General features: G+C 44.6%; 1 protein-coding gene across 1 annotated transcript in view; it reads right to left on the minus strand.

Moving 5' to 3' along the window:
• The window catches only part of dnai1.2 (dynein, axonemal, intermediate chain 1, paralog 2), a 283,210-nt gene that overhangs the window by 247,969 nt on the left and 14,802 nt on the right, over positions 1 to 20,439 (minus strand). The window contains exons 5-6 of the mRNA XM_060832730.1: positions 16,808 to 16,919; positions 6,074 to 6,097 (exon numbers count right to left, since the gene is read on the minus strand). Coding sequence (XP_060688713.1) covers positions 6,074 to 6,097; positions 16,808 to 16,919 — 136 coding nt within the window. The remainder of the gene's footprint in view (positions 1 to 6,073; positions 6,098 to 16,807; positions 16,920 to 20,439) is intronic.

Genomic DNA, 20,439 nt, shown 5'->3' on the forward strand with positions numbered 1-20,439 from the left:
GAAAGCTGTTGTGAAACTTGAAAGGGTTCAGAAAAGGTTTACAAGGATGTTGCCAGGGTTGTAGGATTTAAGCTATAGAGTGAAGCTGAATAGGCTGGGGTCGTTTTCCCTGGAATATCAGAGGCTGAGGGGTGACCTTATAAAGGATTATAAAATCATGAGGGGCATGGATAGAGTAAATAGAGAAGGTATTTTTTCCCTGGGATGGGGGAGTCTAGAATTAGAGGGCATAGGTTTAGAGTGAGAGGGGAAAAATTTAAAAGGGATGTAAGGAGCAGCTTTTTCATGCAGAGGGTGCTGTGTGTATGGTATGAGCTGCCAGAAGAAGTGGTGGAGGCTGGTACAATTACAACTTTTAAAAGGCATTCTGAGGGGTATATGAATAGAGCTGAAAATGTGTTGCTGGAAAAGCGCAGCAGGTCAGGCAGCATCCAAGGAACAGGAGGTTCGACGTTTTGGGCATAAGCCCTTCTTCAGGAATGAGGAAAATGTGTCCAGCAGGCTAAGATGAGAGGTAGGGAGGAGGGACTTGGGGGAGGGGTGTTGGAGATGCAATAGGTGGAAGGAGGTCAAGGTGAGGGTGATAGGCCGGAGTGGGGTGGGGGCGGAGAGGTTAGGAAGAAGATTGCAGGTTAGGAAGGCGGTGCTGTGTTCGAGGGATTTGACTGAGACAAGGTGGGGGGAAGGGAAATGAGGAAACTGGAGAAATCTGAGTTCATCCCTTGTGGTTGGAGGGTTCCTAGGCAGAAGATGAGGCACTCTTCCTTCAACCGTAGTGTTGTTATGGTTTGACTATGGAGGAGTCCAAGGACCTGCATGTCCTTGGTGGAGTGGGAGGGGGAGTTGAAGTGTTGAGCCACGGGGTGGTTGGGTTGGTTGGTCCGGGTGTCCCAGAGATGTTCTTTGAAACGTTCCGCAAGTAGGCGGCCTGTCTCCCCAATATAGAGGAGGCCATATCGGGTGCAGCGGATGCAATAGATAATGTGTGTGGAGGTGCAGGTGAATTTGTGGCAGATATGGAAGGATCCCTGTACACCTCTGACTCCATGACTCTAAATGAAAATGGAGTCTTCCGAAGATGAAGGTCAGGGTAGGGATGTTCACTAATGACTGCACAATGTTCAGTACCATTCGCAAATCCTCAGATACTGAAGCATCATGTCCCACAGCAGCAAGACCCCCAAACAGCGTTCAGGCTGATAAATCACAAACAATATTTGCACTATACAAAAGTCAAGTAATGACCTTCTCCAACAAGAAGGATCCAACCATCATACTTAAATTCAAAGATATTACCATCGCCGAATGCCCATTATCAATAAAATAAAAACTGAAAGAACTGCAGATGCTGGAAGTCAGAAACATAAACAGAAATTGTTCGAAAAACTCAGCAGATCTGGCAGTATCTGTGGAGAGCTAACATTTTGGGTTCAGTGACCCTTTTGCTTTTAATGCAAAAGATCGGGTCAGGAGAGAGTGTGAGGAGTAAATGGTAGGTGGAGACAGAGCCCAAGGGGAGGGAAGAACAGTTGGAAGAAAAAGAAGTGGATAACAGTCAGCCTCGGAGAATGAATAGCTATTATTGAGACAATTAGTGCTAACAATAGGTTGTGTGTAATTGCAGACTTTGTGATGACAAGACCTGGTGTATGGGGTAAGGACATGGGAGAAGGTACCTCAAGCCCTAAAATTGTTGAACTCAATACTGAGTCCAGAAGACTGTAGAGTTCCCAAGTGGAAAATAAGGTGCTGTGTTTCCAGCTTGTGCTAAGCTGCAAGAGAGCACTGCAGCAAGCCTGAGACAGGGAATAGTCAGGGAACAAGGTGGTGTGTAGAAGTGGCAGGCAACTCTACGTTTTCGTGGAGAGAACAGAGGTGTTTTGTAAAGCAGTCACGCAGTCTATGTCCACCTACCCAAGTAATTGTTTCAGCGTATTTTACATAGATAGTACCCATTGCTGTTACTGTGTTTGAGTGGTGAGGGAGTGAATGATGGAAGACGTGTAATTAAATTGATGCATTACATCTGATACATTTTCAAAGAATCATAGAATCCCCACATTGTGCAAACAGGCCCTTCGGCCCAAAAGGTCTACATCTACCATCTGAAGAGTATCCCACCAAGATTTATTCTCCTATCCTATTACACTACATTTCCACTGACTAATGCACATAGGCTACACATTCCTGGACACTATGGGGCAATTTAGCAAGGCTAATTCATCTAACCTACATATCTTTGGACTGTGGAATGAAACTGGAGCACCCGGAGGAAACCCACGCAGACACAGGGAGAAAGTGCAAACTCCACACAGATAGTCACTCGAGGCTGGAATTGAACCCGGGTCCCTGGTGCTGTGAGGCAGCAGTGTTAACCACTGAGCCATCGTGCCACCGACACCACAACTGTTCTGCTCTTGTGCTTGTAGTCTCTGTATACTCCACAAACTGATGACTGATAGTCATGCAGCACAGAAACAGACCCTTTGGTCCTACAATCCATGCTCACCATAGTCCCAAACAAAACAAGCCCCACATGCCTGTACTTGGCCCATATCCCTCTAAATATTTCTTATTCATCTACTTACCTAAATGTTTTTTAAATATTGTAATTCTACCTGCATCCACCACTTCCTCTGGAAGTTCATTCCACACATGAACCACTGTGTGTGCAAAACAGTTGCCTCTGATGTCTTCTTTAAATCTTGCTCTCTCATCTTAAAATATGCCCCCTCATCTTGAGATTCCCTACTCTAGAAAAAGGACACCTGGAACTCATCTTATCTATTCACTTCATGATTTTATAATTCACGATCGCCCTTCAAGCTCCTGTGAAAAAGTTCCAGTTTCTCCTTATAACTTAAACCTTCCAATCCTGGCAACATCCTGATAAATCTCTTCTGAACTCTCTCCAGCTTGATAATATAGAACATAGAACAATACAGTACAGAACAGGCCTTTCGGCCCACGATGTTGTGGCGAACATTTGTCCTAGCTTAAGCACCTATCCATGTACCTATCCAATTGCCGCTTAAAGGTCACTGCCACTCCCACAGGCAGCGCATTCCATGCCCCCACCACTCTCTGGGTAAAGAACTTACCCCTGACATCCCCCCTATAGTTTCCACCCTTCACCTTAAATTTATGTCCCCTTATAACACTCTGTTGTACCCGGGGAAAAAGTCTCTGACTGTCTACTCTATCTATTCCCCTGATCATCTTATAAACCTCTATCAAGTCACCTCTCATCCTTCGCAGTTCCAATGAGAAAAGGCCCAGCACTCTCAACCTATCCTCGTACGACCTATTCTCCATTCCAGGCAACATCCTGGTAAATCTCCTCTGCATCCTCCCCAAAGCTTCCACATCTTTCCTAAAATGAGGCGACCAGAACTGCACACAGTGCTCCAAAATGTGGCCTTACCAAGGTCCTATACAGCTGCAACATCACCTCACGACTCTTGAATTCAATCCCTCTGCTAATGAATGCTAATCCACCATAGGCCTTCTCACAAGCTCTATCCATCTGAGTGGCAACTTGCAAAAAGCTATGAACATAGACCCCAAATTCCCTCTGCTCCTCCACCTTACTAAGAACCCTACCGTTAACCCTGTATTCCGCATTCTTATTTGTCCTTACAAAATGGACAATCTCACACTTGGCAGGGTTGAACTCCATCTGCCACTCCTCAGCCCAGCTCTGCATCATATCTAAGTCCCTTTGCAGCCGACAACAGCCCTCCTCACTATCCACAACTCCACTAATCTTTGTATTGTCTGCAAATTTACTGACCCACCCTTCGACTCCCTCTTCCAAGTCATTAATAAAAATTACAAACAGCAGAACACCCAGAACTGATCCCTGCGGAACTCCACTTGTAACTGGGCTCCAGGCTGAATATTTACCATCGACCACCACTCTCTGACTTTGACCGGTTAGCCAGTTCTCTATCCAACTGGCCAAACTTCCCACTATCCTATGCCTCCTGACATTCTGCATAAGCCTACCATGGGGAATCTTATCAAATGCCTTACTAAAATCCATGTACACTACATTCACTGCTCTACCCTCATCCACTTGCTTGGTCATCTACTCAAAGAATTCAATAAGACATGTAAGGCAAGACCTACCGCTCACAAATCCGTGCTGGCTGTCCCTAATCAAGCAGTGTCTTTCCAGATACTCATAAATCCTATCCCTCAGTACCCTTTCCATTACTTTGCCTCCCACTGAAGTAAGACTAACTGGCCTGTAATTCCCGGGGTTATCCCTATTCCCTTTTTTGAACAAGGGCACAACATGCGCGACTCTCCAGTCCCCTGGCACCACCCCCATTGACAGTGAAGACGAAAAGATCATTGCCAACAGTTCTGCAATTTCCTCTCTTGCTTCCCACATAATCCTAGGATATATCCCGTCAGGCCCAGGGGACTTGTCTGTCCTCAAGTTTTTCAAAATGCCCAACGCATCTTCCTTCCTAACATGTATCTCCTCTAGCTTACCAGTCCGTTTCATACTCTCCTCTTCAACAATACGGTCCCTCTCATTTGTAAATACTGAAGGAAAGTACTCATTCAAGACCTATCCTATCTCTTCCAACTCAATACACAGTCTCCCACTACCTTGTTTCCTCAACTTTATGTAAGCCTCCTTCTTCCTCCTCACAACCTCCCTCGTCAACCAAGGTTCCCTCACACGACCATCTCTTTCCTGCCTGACAGGTACATACACATCAAGGACACGTCGTATCTGTTCCTTGAAAAAGTTCCACATTTCAACAACATCCTTCCCTGACAACCTATGCTCCCAATTTATGCTCCTCAGATCCTGTCTTGCAGCATCGTATTTACCCTTTCCCCAATTGTAAAACCTGTCCTGTTGCACGCACCTATCTCTCTCCATAACCAAGGTGAAAGTCACAGAATTGTGGTCACCATCATCAAAATGCTCACCCACTAACAAGCCCATCACTTGTCCCGGTTCGTTACCGAGTACCAAATCCAATATGGCCTCCCCTCTGGTCGGACAATCTACATACTGAGTTAGAAAAGCTTCCTGGACACACTGCACAAACCCCGCCCCGTCCAATCTACTTGATCTAAACAGCTTCCAATCAATATTTGGGAAGTTGAAATCAAACATGACTACTACCCTGTGGCTTCTGCACCTTTCCAAAATCTGTTTCCCAATCTGTTTCTCCATATCTCTGCTGCTATTGGGGGGCCTATAGCAAACACCCAACAAGGTGACTGCTCCTTTCCTATTTCTGACTTCAGCCCATACTACCTCCAAAGGCAGATCCCCCTCTAACTGCCTTTCTGCAGCCGTTATACCATTTCTAATTAGCAACGCCACCCCCCCTCCTTTTTTACCACCCCTCCTAATCTTACTGAAACATCTGTAACCAGGAACCTCCAACAACCATTCCTGTCCTTCTTCTGCCCACGTTTCCGTGATGTCCACAACATCGTAGTCCCAAGTACCGATCCACGCTTTAAGTTCACCCACCTTATTTCTGATACTCCTTGCGTTGAAGTATACACACTTGAGCCCATCTCGGTGTCTGCAAGTATTTCCTGTCAGTGCTACCTTCTCCACAGCCTCCCTACATTCTTGGACATCCTGAAAAACAGCTAACCTACTTGCTGGACTACAAGTCCAGATCCCATCCCCCTGCAAAATTGGTTTAACCCCCCCCCCGAAGAGTGCTAGCCTTTAAGGATATTGGTGCCCTTCTGGTTCAGGTGCAACCCATCCAGCTAGTACAGGGCCCACCTTCCCCAGAATGCAGTCCAATTGTCCAAATACCTGAAGCCTTCTCTCCTACACCATCCTTGCAGCCATGTGTTCAACTGCACTCTCTCTCTACCTTGCCTCACTGTCACGTGGCACCAGCAACAACCCAAAGATGACGACTCTGTCTGCCCTAGCTTTTAGCTTCCAGCCTAACTCCCTGAGCTCCTGAATGACCTCCCCACCCCTCTTCCTACCTATGTTGTTGGTGCCAATGTGCACCACGACTTCTGGCTGCATACCCTCCCCCTTAAGGATTCTGAAGACACGGTCTGACACGTGTCGGACCCTGGCACCCGGGAGGCAACAAACCATCCGAGAGACTCGCCCATGTCCATTGAACCGCCTGTCTGTCCCTCTAACTATAGAGTCTCCTATAACTAGCGCTCTCCTCCTCTCCCCCTTTCCCTTCTGGGCCTCAGAGCCGGACCTCATGCCAGAGACCCGGTCACTGCAGCTTACCCCTGCTAGGCCGTTCCCCCCAACAGTATCCAAAGCGGTATACTTATTGTTGAGGGGAACGACCACAGGGGATCCCTGCATGCCTGGTTCCTCCCCTTCCCACCTCTAACTGTTACCCAGCTACCTCTGTTCTCTGGCGTAACTATGTCCCTGTAACTTCTATCTATCATCCTTTCAGCCTCTCGAATAATCCTCACTTCATCCAACTCAAACTCCAGTTCCCTAACGCGGTCTGTGAGGAGCTGGAGCTGGCTGCACTTCCTGCAGGTGAAGTCGGCAGGAGCATCGGTGGTCACCCCTACCTGAAACATTCTGCAGAGGAACATTCCACTGCCTGCGCTGCCATAACTCTACACTTAGTCTCCAAAACAAGAACACTAAGTAGCTTACCTGTTCAGACGACTGAGTCATTTTTTTAGGTTAGAGGAGGAGGGAGGGTGGGAGACATTACACGTGTAGTGTCTCGGGTTCCTTCTCCACTCAAAGTTCTTACCTTCCCAGAAGCCTCTGTTGACGACTTCTGGGTTCCCGCTCCTAGTTGAAAAAAACACAGACTGCGAAAAGAAAAACGTTAATTTAAACTGGTCTCCGCTTACCTTCTGGCTCCCATCTCTGTGCGCCCGCTGTAGCACTGAGGTCAAAACCTCGGAGGTGCGCGCTTTTAAATCAAACGTCTTACGTCTTATACTTAGTCTCCAAAACAAAAACACTAAGTAGCTTACCTGTTCAGCCGACTGAGTCCTTTTTTTTAGGTTATCCTTCCAATAACAGGACGTCTAGAACTGGACACAGTATCCTAGAAGAGGCCTCAACAACTTCATGGACAACCTGAATATAGCATCCCAACTCCTATACTCAAAGGTCTGAGCAATGAAGACAAGTGTGCTAAATGCCTTCTTAACCATCCTATCTATACGTGGTGCAAATTTCATAGAATTATATTCCTGAACCCTTACGTCTCTCTGTGCTACAAAATTATAAACTATAAACTGTAAACGGAGGAAGTGAGGGCTGCAGATGCTGGAGATCAGAGTCGAAAGTGTGTTGCTGAAACAGCACAGCAGGTCAGGGAGCATCCGAGGAGCAGGGGAATTGACGTTTCGGGCCGGAGCCCTTCATCAGGAAAGCCTGATGAAGGGCTCCGGCCCAAAACATTGTTTCTCCCGCTCCTCAGACGCTTCTTGACCTGCAGTGCTTTTTCAGCAACACACTCTCAACTATTAACTGCTACCCTTGTTTTACCAAAATGCATACCTTGCATTTATCCAAATTAAATTCCATCTGTCACTCTTCAGCTCATTGACCCAATTGAACAAGATCTCTATAATCTTAAATGTCCTTCTTTACTGTCCGCTATGCCACCAATGCTGATGTCACCTACAAACCTATTAACTGTCTTCTATATTCTCATCAAAATCATTTACATTAATTACAAAAAAAAGTGGACCCAGCTCCGATCCCTGTGGAACACTGCTGGTCACAGACCTCAAGTCTGAAAAACAACCCTCCACCATTATTCTCTGCCTCTTGTCATTAAACCAATCTTGTATCCAATTGGTAAACGTATCCTGAATCCTATATGATCGAACTTTACTAATTAGTCTACCATGTGAAATTTGTCAAAGGCTCTGCTCTCATCAATCTACTTGGTTACTTCCTCAAAAAATTCAATCAAGTTTGTGAGACACAATTTTCCTCACACAATACCATGCTGACTATCCCTAATCATTCCTTGCCTCTCCAAATGATATAAGTCTTATCTTTCAGAATCATTTCCAAAAGCTTGCCTCCCACTAAAGTCAAACTCGCAGGTCTATAGTTCCCAGGCTCCTCCTTCCATCTCTTCTTAAAAAAAGGCACATTAGCCATTCTCCAATCGTCCAGCACTCGCCTGTAGTTATAGATAATATAAATGTTTTTGTACAGGGTCCCACAATTTCTACCTCTGATACAGACAACACAAAATAAAACCAAGAATAGTGGATCCTGGAAATCTAAAACAAAAATGGAAACTGCTGGAGGAATCAGCAGGTCTGGCAGCATCGGTGTACAGAGAAACAGAATTAACTCGTTCTGAGGAAAGGTCAGTGGACCCAAAATGTTGACTCTGCTTGCTTTTCACATGTGCAGCCGGACCTATGGAGTTTCTCTAGCAGTTTGGTTAAAAAAAACAATCCGGCTTCATCTCAAAACATATATTTGCACTGTTGGTTCAGCAAAACTGGGTTGATAGCCCTTTGAGTTACAGAATACGACTCATTGTGATAACCAATAAATCAAAGTATTTCTGATTCCAGTAACAATGTGTGGTCATAGCTTCTGTCTTGGTAGAACTGTCTGCTTGATTGTGTGGCTACTAGAGTCGTTGCACAGTGATGCATCCCAGTGCAAAAGTAAATGTGTCGTACATTACTCTAAATTGTGCAGCAGTACAAATGTCCAATTTCTCCTCTCTGGCAGCATCCAAGGAGCAAGAAATCAATGTTTTGGGCAAAAGTCCTTCATCAGGAATGAGGCAGGAAGCCTCCGGGATGGAGAGATAAATGGGAGGGGGGGTGGGGCTGTGGGACTGGGGAGATGGTAGCTAAGAGTACAATAAGTGGATAGAGGTGCACATCTATTACATTGTTAGCTACCTTCTCCCCAGCCACACCCCCCTCCCATTTATCTTGCTACACTGGAGGCTCCCTGCCTCATTCCTGATGAAGTGCTTTTGCCCGAAACGTCGATTTTCCCGGTCTTGTGATGCTGCCTGACCTGCTGTACTTTTCCAGCACCACTCTAATCTTGAGAAGGTAGTGGTAAGACAGTTTCATGAACAATATAAACCTATCTGGTGTAGGTTAAAAGTGCACTGTTAGCAAGGAAGTTTCAGGTCTTTGACCTACTGGCAGTGGAAGACCGGTGATACAGTTGCTGGTCAGGATTTTGTATAACTTGGAGGGAAACCTGCAGTTGATGGTGTTTCATTGCATCTGCTGCCCTTGCTCTTTAGGTATTGAAGTAATGGATTTGAAAGTTGCTGTTAGAGTTTGCGGGTAAATTGTTGCAACGTATTTTATAGACGGTACACACTACTACAATTGCACATCAATGATAGATGGAGTTTATGCCTAAGTGGACTCCGATCAACAAGCTGGTTTACCCTAGAAGGTGTAGAGCTGTGTTTGGAGCTACATTCATTCAAATAAGAGCATTTCATCACACTTATACCTTGTAAATGGCAGGTCAATGAACTCTCAAGGCAAGTGGCACTGAGCATTAAATTATGGCTTGGCAGCGAAGTTCACAGTCCATTGAAAGACACTTAAAAAAGAAAGCCGAGTGGCAACTTAAACAACTCTATGACTTTGGGAAGCAAGGAAGTGAGTTACTTGACATAGAATTCCCAATTTTTAATCTGTTTTTGTATTTGTAGTATTTAAATACTGATCCTGTTAAATTTCTGGTCAATAGTAACTATCAGAATGTTGATACTGTTGCATGTTAAAGGGAGGTTGTTATATTCTCCCTTGTTTAAGGTAGTCATTACCAGGCATGTGTGCAACATGAATGTTTCTCACCACTAATGAATCCAAACCCGAATGCTACCCAGCTTTTGCTGTATGTGGGCATGGTCTGCTTCATTATCTGAGGATTACAAAAGAAACTACAAACTGTGCAATCATTTCTTCGTGCTTTTATGAGGGAGAGAATGTCATTGATAAGGGGCTAAATGAATGATGATTTATTGTCACTTATATGCTACAATGAACAGGGTAAAACACACTGAACAGTTTCAACTGTCACTACAATCTGGTGCCATTCCAATACTTCAAGAATTGAAAGAATAAAAAGACAACATTGAACGAAAGTCCATCTTCGTTCCACTGCCTCCACCATGAGTCCCAAGCTCTGAGCTGACTGACAATGACATCCATGCCACCATCAGCATGGAACCACTACCATTCGAGTCACCACTCTTCAGGCACCATCATCTCATCACTGGGCCAACTCTGCTAATGAGCCACTGATGCCAGAACCACACTCATCCCACAACCAGGAATCTCTGGGTCTGCTCCATTGCTGTCTCGCCGGCAACCAGGAGACCCTAGCTCCAGGTCTATGACAGCCAGGAGGTGCCATCACGACCATGCTGATAATCAGGAGTCCCCTCTCCGGTTTAACAGCAACCAGGAGTACTTGGCTCTGCTGAAGTCACCGCCTCACCGATACCTGGAATCCCCAATTTGGGCATACTACATGACTACCACTTCAGCAGCTGCCTCACTGATATCTGGAATCCCCAGTCCAGGTATGCCACAACCAGGAATCCCTGGTTCCGCTGCCAGGCCAGGTGCCCACCTCACCAAGAGTCTCAGTATGGCTGCTTCCCTCTGCAATGTCACCTCCTCTGCTGCTATAGACTGAAAGATGACGAAGAAAAAGATAAAGAAAGAAGACAAAAAGGAAAGAATGGAGGAAGCAGCCATCCAGAGTGGATGGACCCTACCTTGCCAGTGCCACCATCTTAGAGTATGGTTTAGCACAGGAGCTTCAATTGCCCGTGATGAAGTGATCATGTAGTGGTCATATCAGGGCCTGGTATTGAATAGGTGACTCCAGTTTTCCCATTTAATGAATAGTGCTGATTTAATTAAAAACGAAGGTATTTCCTGGGGCTCAGAAAGCTGACCTCAAACTACTGCAACTATCCTTTTTTATGCCTGCAGAAAGAGACATTGATATATCTGGGGAATGGCACGATGGTATAATAGGACAGTAATCAGTTCAGGTTCTGAATAAGAGTCATATCAGACTCATGTCAGAACTGCTGAATTTCTCCAGCACTGATCTCAGACTTTTTTGCAATCTGTGCAATGCCTCTTTCTCTTCCACTGTGTCAGCTGCTCCAGCTCTCTGCTAGCTTCTTTACTGTTCCTCCTCTTCTGACCATGGAGGCAGCCTCATGAGACTACCTCCAACTACGTTCAAACTTTTTCTCAAGCAATCAACTGCAGTGTAATATGCTGTTCTTTGGAGACAAAGTACATTTTCCTGTGTGGCAAATTATCCTATAAAATAGATTGAAGCCAGCAGTTTGACTTAACAGAAAGGTTTTCAGTAATTTCTTTAAATCAAGGTAGCATGGCGTCCTTTCTTCAATTAGCTCAGTGTTCATGAGCAAGTTCATCACTGCAGGTCAGGCAGTGGGGCATACCAAAATCAAAGAAACTAAGTAAAGTCTTTATTCCCATAAGGACTTCTTTAATGGCTTCTGATGCAGATTATAGAGAAGTGGTTTCACACTTCAGTTTTGAACCAACCAAACATTTCCTGTCCACCATGCTTGCTGATTAGGAGGGCTTTTAGTGCTCAACACAGGTGTTCTGTTCTCAAACATTTGGAACATGAAATCCAATTTTGCGTTGATATGAATAATAGTGTCAAAAAAGCTAAAATTCTAATTTTTCAGGAGCTTCAATGGCCTGTGATGAAGTGATCATATCAGGGCCTGGTATTGAATAGGTGACTCCAATTTTCCCATTTAATGAATAGTGCTGATTTAATTAAAAACGAAGGCAATTAAATCATTTGTTCCACTGAAAATTGTTCTGAATCTCTGATTCCAGTGCATCCATTCCCATGTTTTTTGGATTAGACTTACAGTGTGGAAACAGGCCCTTCGGCCCAACAAGTCCACACCGACCCGCCGAAGCGCAACCCACCCATACCCCTACATTTACCCCTTACCTAACACTACGGGCAATTTAGCATGGCCAATTCACCTGACCCGCACATCTTTGGACTGTGGGAGGAAACCGGAGCACCCGGAGGAAACCCACGCAGACACGGGGAGAACGTGCAAACTCCACACAGTCAGTCGCCTGAGTCGGGAATTGAACCCGGGTCTACAGGCGCTGTGAGGCAGCAGTGCTAACCACTGTACCACTGTGCCACTGTGCCGCCCTGATAACAGTAGACTGTTATGTTGTTTTGCCTTGTTGTAGTGAATTCACATTTTTAAAAAAAAGGGCATTAGATGTTAGAAAACAGAAAAACATTACAACTTTCAAGAAATGTCACCATTTAAGTCACTGTTCAAAATTCAATCTGATCCTATACATCTTGTGTCTCCTTATGTGATAAAAATCTCTCTATAAAATTTGAATTTGATTAAATCTTTTTCAGATGCTTCAACCAAATCCATTAACACAGCACTAGGTGGCAGTCACATCTCTAAGTAGACTGTTATGTTTTAAAGGTAAAAACAGGGTAAAAACAATGATTGCAGATGCTGGAAATCAGATTCTGGATTAGTGGTGCTGGAAGAACACAGCAGTTCAGGCAGCATCCGAGGAGCAGTAAAATCAACGATTCGGGCAAAAGCCCTTCATTACGAATAAATGTGATTTGGAGATGCCAGTGTTGGACTGGGGTGTACAAAGTTAAAAATCACACAACACCAGGTTATAGTCCAACAGGTTTACTTGGAAGCACACTAGCTTTCGGAGCGACGGTCCTTCATCAGGTGATTGTGGAGGGCTTGATCGTAACACAGAATTTATAGCAAAAATTTGCAGTGTGAAGTAACTGAAATTATACATTGAAAAATTGATTGTCTGTTAAGTGAGATAACAGTGTTTTACATAAATTCCTGCAGTTTTTGAGCTGTGTGTGCAGAGTGTCTGAAGTCTGCGAGGGGGTGCATGTGTGAGCGTGGGAGTGTGTGTGTCTATAAAGGTACACACACACACACACACACACACACACACACACACACACACACACACACACACACACACACACACACACACACATATTTTGTGTGGTGAATTTGTATTGCACAGTTACATTCCACGTTGCTCAAGAACTGCATACATTCATGTAGAACTCTTAGCTCAAAAACTGCAGGTATTTATGTAAAACACTGTTATCTCACTTATTAGATTAGAATCAATCTAAACATCAGGTCATATGCAGAGAACACAGGGGGCTAACACCTTCAACATTTTGTCTAGCTATCACCATTGTGAGCAGCGAACCCAAGAATGCAACTTTAAAAAGAAGGGTTTTGTGATTTACACATGAAAGAAGTGAAACTATCACTGTATTCTATCAGATGAAAGGCTTAACAGACAATCAATTTTTCAATGTATAATGTCAGTTACATCACACTGCAAATTTTTGCTATAAATTCTGTGTTACGATCGAGCCCTCCACAATCACCTGATGTAGGAGCGTCACTCAGAAAGCTAGTGTGCTTCCAATTAAACCTGTTGGACTATAGCCTGGTGTTGTGTGATTTTTAACTTTGTAAATCAGGAATAAAGGCAGAGAGCCTGAAGCATGGAGAGATAAGCTAGCAGGAGGGTGGGGGTGGGGAGAAAGCAGCATAGAGTACAATGGGTGAGTGGGGGAGGGGATGAAGGTGATAGGTCAGGGAGGAGGGTGGAGTGGATAGGTGGAAAAGAAGATAGGCAAGTAGGACACGTCATGGGGACAGTGCTGAGCTGGAAGTTTGGAACTAGGGTGAGGAGGGGGAAGGGGAAATGAGGAAACTGTTGATGTCCACATTGATGCCCTGGAGTTGAAGTGTTCTGAGGTGGAAGATGAGGCGTTCTTCCTCCAGGCGTCTGGTGGTGAGGGAGCGGCGGTGAAGGAGGCCCAGGACCTCCACGTCCTCAGCCGATTGGGAGGGGGAGTTGAAATGTTGGGCCACAGGGCGGTGTGGTTGATTGGTGCGGGTGTCCCGGAGATGTTCCCTAAAGCGCTCTGCTAGGAGGCGTCCAGTCTCCCCAATGTACAGGAGACCACATGGGGATCAACGGATACAATAAGTGATATTAGTGGATATGCAGGTAAAACTTTGATGGATGTGGAAGGCTCCTTTAGGGCCTTGGATGGAGGTAAGGGAGAAGGTGTGGGCACAGGTTTTGCAGTTCCTGCGGTGGCAGGGGAAAGTGCCAGGATGGGAAGGGTGGGTTGTAAGGGGGCATGCACCTGACCAGGTAGTCACGGAGGGAACGGTCTTTGCGGAAGGCGGAAAGGGGTGGGGAGGGAAATATATCCCTGGTGGTTGGGTCTTTTTGGAGGTGGTGGAAATGTCGGTGGATGATTTGGTTTATGCAAAGGTTTGTAGGGTGGAAGGTGAGCACCAGGGGTGTTCTGTCCTTGTTACGGTTGAAGGGGTGGGGTCTGAGGGTGGAGGTGCAGGGTGTGGTTGAGATGCGTTGGAGGGCAGTGAAGGGAAATTGCGATCTCTAAAGAAGGAGGCCATCTGGTGTGTTCTATGGTGGAAATGGTCCTCCTGGGAGCAGCTTTGGCAGAAGGGGAGGAATTGGGAATACGGAATGGCATTTTTGCAAGAGGTAGGGTGGGAAGAGGTGTAATCCAGGTAGCTGTGGGAGTCGGTGGGTTTGTAAAAAATGTCAGTGTCAAGTCGGTCGTCATTAATGGAGATGGAGAGGTCCAGGAAGGGGAGGAAGGTGTCAGAGATGGTCCAGGTAAATTTAAGGTCAGGGTGGAATGTGTTGGTGAAGTTGATGAATTGCTCAACCTCCTCGTGGGAGCACGAGGTGGCGCCAATGCAGTCATCAATGTAGCGGAGGAAGAGGTGGGGAGTGGTGCTGGCGTAATTACAGAAGATCAACTGTTCTACGTAGCCAACAAAGAGACAGGCATAGCTGAGGCCCATATGTGTGCCCATGGCTACCCCCATGGCCTGGAGGAAGTGGGAGGATTCAAAGGAGAAACTGTTAAGGGCGAGGACCAGTTCGGCCAAATGAATGAGAGTGCCGATGGAAGGGTACTGTTGGGGACGTCAGGAGAGGAAAACAACGGAGGGCTTGGAGGCCCTGGTCATGGCAGATGGACGTGTAGAGGGATTGGATATCCATGGTGAAGATGAGGCATTGGGGGCCAGGGAAACGGAAGTCTTGGAAGAGGTGATGGGCGTGGTGGTGTCTCGAACGTATGTGGGGAGTTCCTGGACTAGGGGGAATAGGACAGTGTCGAAGTTGGGAGAGGTGAGTTCAGTGGGGCAGGAGCATGCTGAGACAATGGGTCGGCCAGGGTGGTCAGGCTTGCGGATTTTGGTAAGGAAGTAGAACCGGGCAGTGCGGTGTTCCCGGATTATGAGGTTGGAAGCTGTGGGTGGGAGATCTCCTGAGGTGGTGAGCTTCTGTATGGTCTGGGAGATGATGGTTTGGGGATGGGGGGTGGGGTCATGGTCGAGGGGGCAGTAGGAAGAGGTGTCCTTGAGTTGACATTTGGCTTCAGCAATGTAGAGGTCAGTGTGCCAGACTACCACTGCACCCCCTTTACCTGCTGGCTTGATGGTGAGTTTGGGATTGGAGCAGAGGGATTGGAGGGCTGCGCGTTGTGAGGGTGAGAGGTTGGATTGGGGGAGGGGGGTAGACAGTTTGAGGCGGTTAATGTCCCGGCGGCAGTTGGAAATGAAGAGGTCGAGGGCAGGTAATAGGCCAGTGCAGAGTATCCAGGTGGATGGAGTGTGTTGGAGGTGAGTGAAGGGGTCCTAGGAAGGTGGGCGGGAGTCCTGATTGTGAAAGTAAGCTCGGAGGCGGAGGCGGCGGAAGAAGTGTTCAATGTCACGGCGTGTATTAAATTCATTGATGCGTGGACGGAGGAGGATGAAGGTGAGTCCTGCGTGGACGGAGGAGGATGAAGGTGAGTCCTGCGTGGACAGAGGAGGATGATTTAAAGGTAAATCTGATGCTTCAACGATGTCAGATGTTGCACTCAAAGGCTGCACAGGTTGAAGACAGGGTCTCCAAAGTTAAAGTTTGATTATCCAACAGACAATTTCCTTTGGGTTTAGCTCTCTGTTTGATAAGCAGGTTCACTGATTTTGCTCTGTAATCATGGTCTCATGTTCTGATCTGTTCACTCTGCACAAAGAATACTCACGTACCAATATAGGGTGCATAATTCAAAATTTGCAGATAATTTTAATGGAGTAGATTAGTTCTTGTCACTAACAATTTTCTTCTGAATTAAATTGTCATTTTGGTCGGTCATCTGACTTCATTTATTTAGGAAACAGTGTTATATCTATTGTCATCTTCTGAATTATTTTGTCTTTAAGTAAATTGTACTGCAAGATAAATGAACTGGATATTGCAAATAATGAAAACCTATTTTCATATACATCCTATTCCCATTATGAAGACAAAGAAAACATCAAAAAGATGATCAGATGTCATTAATAATAGTGGAAGATGCAACTGTAATACAATGCAGAATAGTTGCCCATTTTACGATGTGGACACAAAGAAGTCAAAGAGTCATACAGCATGGAAACAGACCCTTCAGTCCAACTTTTACATGCTGACCAGACATCCCAATAAATGAGTTGAAACTGCCAAAAATCATTAACTTGGAATCCTTTGTGTAAGCAGAAGGAGTTTTCCTCATTATGGTATGCACACCAATTTAGCTAAAAAGCTACCACGCCAACCCACTCCACTGAACCATCTTCCAAATCAGAAATACTTATTTTTTTTTGGGGCTCAACTTAAAACAAAATATAAATACCTTCAGAAAGTTTCCCTCTAGATTGTTGACGTTTTGCTTCATCTGAATCTTTGTGCAGTAGGTTTCCATCACGTGCAAAATGAATGGCCATCTGGCTGATCACTGGGACTTGCTTATAAGCCCTTTCCTTTAATGCAAAAGAAAATGGTGAGTTAACAATTCATCTTACTGGTAAAAATAATTATGATGAAAAATAATACTTTTATGAAAACCTGTAGCGAAACCACATTGTGAATACTGAATGTATTTATGATTTCACTACAAATACTGAAAGTTTTGTCAAAAATAAATGTATATAAAAAAAGTGTCTAAATAGTCAAACTTTGACTAATGCTTCTCTAAACTTACTTTATACACCATCTTTAATATGAATAACAGATTAAAGAAATGACCAAAACTTACACATTCAATGCTTTCTGAAGGATTATTTGCTTGGTATGCTCTGCACTGTTTTCCTAGTCCTTAAGGAAAACATGACTTTCAAAACACTCCTTATTGAATTTTTTTTTAGTATTCATTCATGGGAATGTGAACATCGCTGGCTAGGCCAGCATTTAATGTCCATCCCTAGTTGCCCTGGTAGTGGTGAGCTGCTTTCATAAACTGCTGCAGCCCATTTGTTCTAAGTAGGCCTTGGTTGCCATTAAATAGGGAGTTTCAGGATCAAGACCTAGTGACGCTAAAGGCATAGCAATGTATGGATGGAGAGTAACTTGCAGGGGAACATGTAGATGATGATGTTCTTTAGGACTCAACTAGTCGGTCAGTGGTGTTGCTGTCAAACTATTCTTGGTGATATGCATTAAAGTCTCGAACACAGAGTATGTTTTGTGCCTTGCCACACACAGTGCTTTCTCCAAATGACCATAGAATAATTGTCTACAGTGCACAGAGCGGCCTTTTGGTCCATCAGGTCTACACCGACCATCCAAAGAGGATCCCACCTACCCATCCCCGTAAACCCACATTTACTATGGCTAATCCACTTAGCCTGCATATCCTTGGACACTACAGGGCAACTTAGCATGTCTAATCCACATAATCTTTGGACTATGAAACCATGCACATGGTGGAAATTCACGCAGGCATGCAGAAGGCGTGCAATCTTCGCATAGTCACCTGAGACCAGAATTGAACCCAGGTCCCTGGTGCTGTCAGGCAGCTGTGCTGACCACTGTGTCACCTCTCACAATGTTTAATATGGAGGAGTACTGATTCATCAGCTAAAAGGATGGGTTGGGGTTAGGAGTATGCACATGGTAATTGGCAGAAGGCTTCCTTGCCTATGTTTGAATATGAGAAATTGTGCAGTCCACTGTCAGTTTTGAGGACTTCTAGGACAATTGCCTCCTGACTGCATATCACTTTGCTACCACCTCTGTTGAGTGTCTCTGTTGGAGGGACAGAACAAAGCCAGGTGATGATGTTGTCTTGGTCATTGTATGCAAAGTTGGATACCATAAGGATGACTATGTCAGGCTCTTGTTTGATTAGTCAGTGAAACAGCTCTCCCAATTTTAGCATTAGCATGTAAATATTGTCAAGGAGGACATCACAGGGTAAGGGGAGCATTATTGTTTCCAGAGCATTAGTCTATGCCAGATGGTTTTATTCTTTTTTTGAGGTTTTCTAGTTGGTACAACTGAATTGCTTGCTAGGGCCATTAAAATCAGCAGTTAAGAGTCAACCACATTATTGACATTACATGTAGGTCAGATCATGTTTTTTATCCCTTCCCTAATCGACAGATAGGTTTTTATGACAATGGTTTAATGATCAAAACCAGTGGCAATATAATAACACCATCCTTCCACTGAATATGGATGCAGTATATGAATTTCAAGATTTTTTGGGAAGGGAACAATTTATGGTTGTCTTTTGGCAGTTCCAATGTGATGTTTGAACTGTAGTTCTTTCAAGCTCTTTATCAAAAGTGCCAAAACTGATAATTTAAATGGAAGAATAATTTTATCATCCCCCTTTATAATATCTTTTGTTTGATTAAAAAGCTCAGGTCAGAGTACTGAGGCTGACATTGAAAATATGTCATGGGATAACTATAAGCAAAAACCATTGGTGAGGATCCATTCCTGTAAATAACCAGCACAGATCCTATCATTGTGAGGTCAGACAAGGGTTTCAAGCGCCAACGTTTGTCCCCATTTTCTCGTAATACTACACCAAACCTCCAGCACATTATCTGAAAGTATGGAGGTAATTTAAGAAACAGATGGGAAACTTCAACCTCTTCCACATTCACTCTGAAATCAAACTCCTTCCAACTTTTGTCACTGATCTCTTGCATGTGCAGGTCATTTGTGCCTGCACTCACCAGAAACTGTATTCTAAGGGTTTATTGATTCCTTCTCCAAAGATTATGAGAAAATGGGCCTTTTATTAAAAACCAGAAATTTAAGGTTCACTTCCAGCTGGTCCCCTCTACTCTGAACTGATTAAGATCAACAGTCCGAAAATCGCCTCCAATATATTGGCCAGGACTTTATTACACTGAAGAAAAGAAGTGCTTGACTGAAAGGATCTCAAAACCAAAATCAAACAGAAACAGAACTGCTGGAAAACCAGCAATTTTATTTCTGCTTCTGTTCATGCTTTTGGTTTTGCTTGTTTCAGATCTCCATCATCTGCAGTTCTTTATTTTATCTCAAATCAGAGACTTAGGTCATGATCTACCAAGTAGCAATGACCCAAAAGTGCTGGATATACCTCAAGCATTACCTTTGCAAGATCTTGCAAATCTGTTGGCAACAAAGACAGTCCGTGAGCAGTATTTTCTCCCAAGCTAACTTGCAGACCATTGAGATGCTTAACACTTAAAATCAGCTCCTCCCAGTGGTGCACATCATATCCTGACATTAAGCTTCTGAAGCAACTGATGTACATGGAACTTAGTCACAGCAAGAGATTCCCAGAAGGACTATCAAAAGACTTAATGGATATCTTCAAAGCATTGTTAGATAAGTCAAACATTCCATTTGACTAATGGAAGTCTCTGGTTTGTGACTGATTAAATAAAAGACTTGGTCAGGAATGCGGAGGGGCAAAGGGAATGTTGGAGAGAGTAAAAATGACACAGTCAGCTTATCTATCCAATCCTTCAAGCATCACTGCCTTGCATGTTGCACTGTTTGCTTCTTCTTCCCAAGTCCACATGGGTTTCCATCAGGTGCCCTGATTTCCTCACACAGTCCAAAGATGTGCAGGTTAGGTGGGTTGGCCGTACTAAATTGCCCATCCTGTCCAGGGATGTGCAGGCTAGGGGAATTAGCCATGGTCAATGTGGGATTACGGGAAGAAAATTACGGGTGGGTTGCTTTTCGGAGGGTCAGTGTGGATTCAATGGGTCGAATGGCATTTAGCTGCCTTGTAAGAATTCTATGATTCTATATTGCATTGAACTCATCAGCCAATTTAGAACCAATTGAACCAAGCTGAAAACGTTATTCTAAAACATAAGGAGCTGTATAAGAAGAAGAAGAAGCAGAATCAAAAAGTTAGTGCGAAGGAGTCTAACATGATGTTTGGTGATGTGCTACGATAATGAAGCATCAGAAACTCACAGTGAATGATTTTTTGCTGCAAAAACCTTATGTTATTTTAGTGCATACATGTAAATTTTGTCTTACTGT

Source organism: Hemiscyllium ocellatum, chromosome 1 (assembly GCF_020745735.1).
Source record: "Hemiscyllium ocellatum isolate sHemOce1 chromosome 1, sHemOce1.pat.X.cur, whole genome shotgun sequence".
Classification (NCBI taxonomy): Eukaryota; Metazoa; Chordata; class Chondrichthyes; order Orectolobiformes; family Hemiscylliidae; genus Hemiscyllium; species Hemiscyllium ocellatum.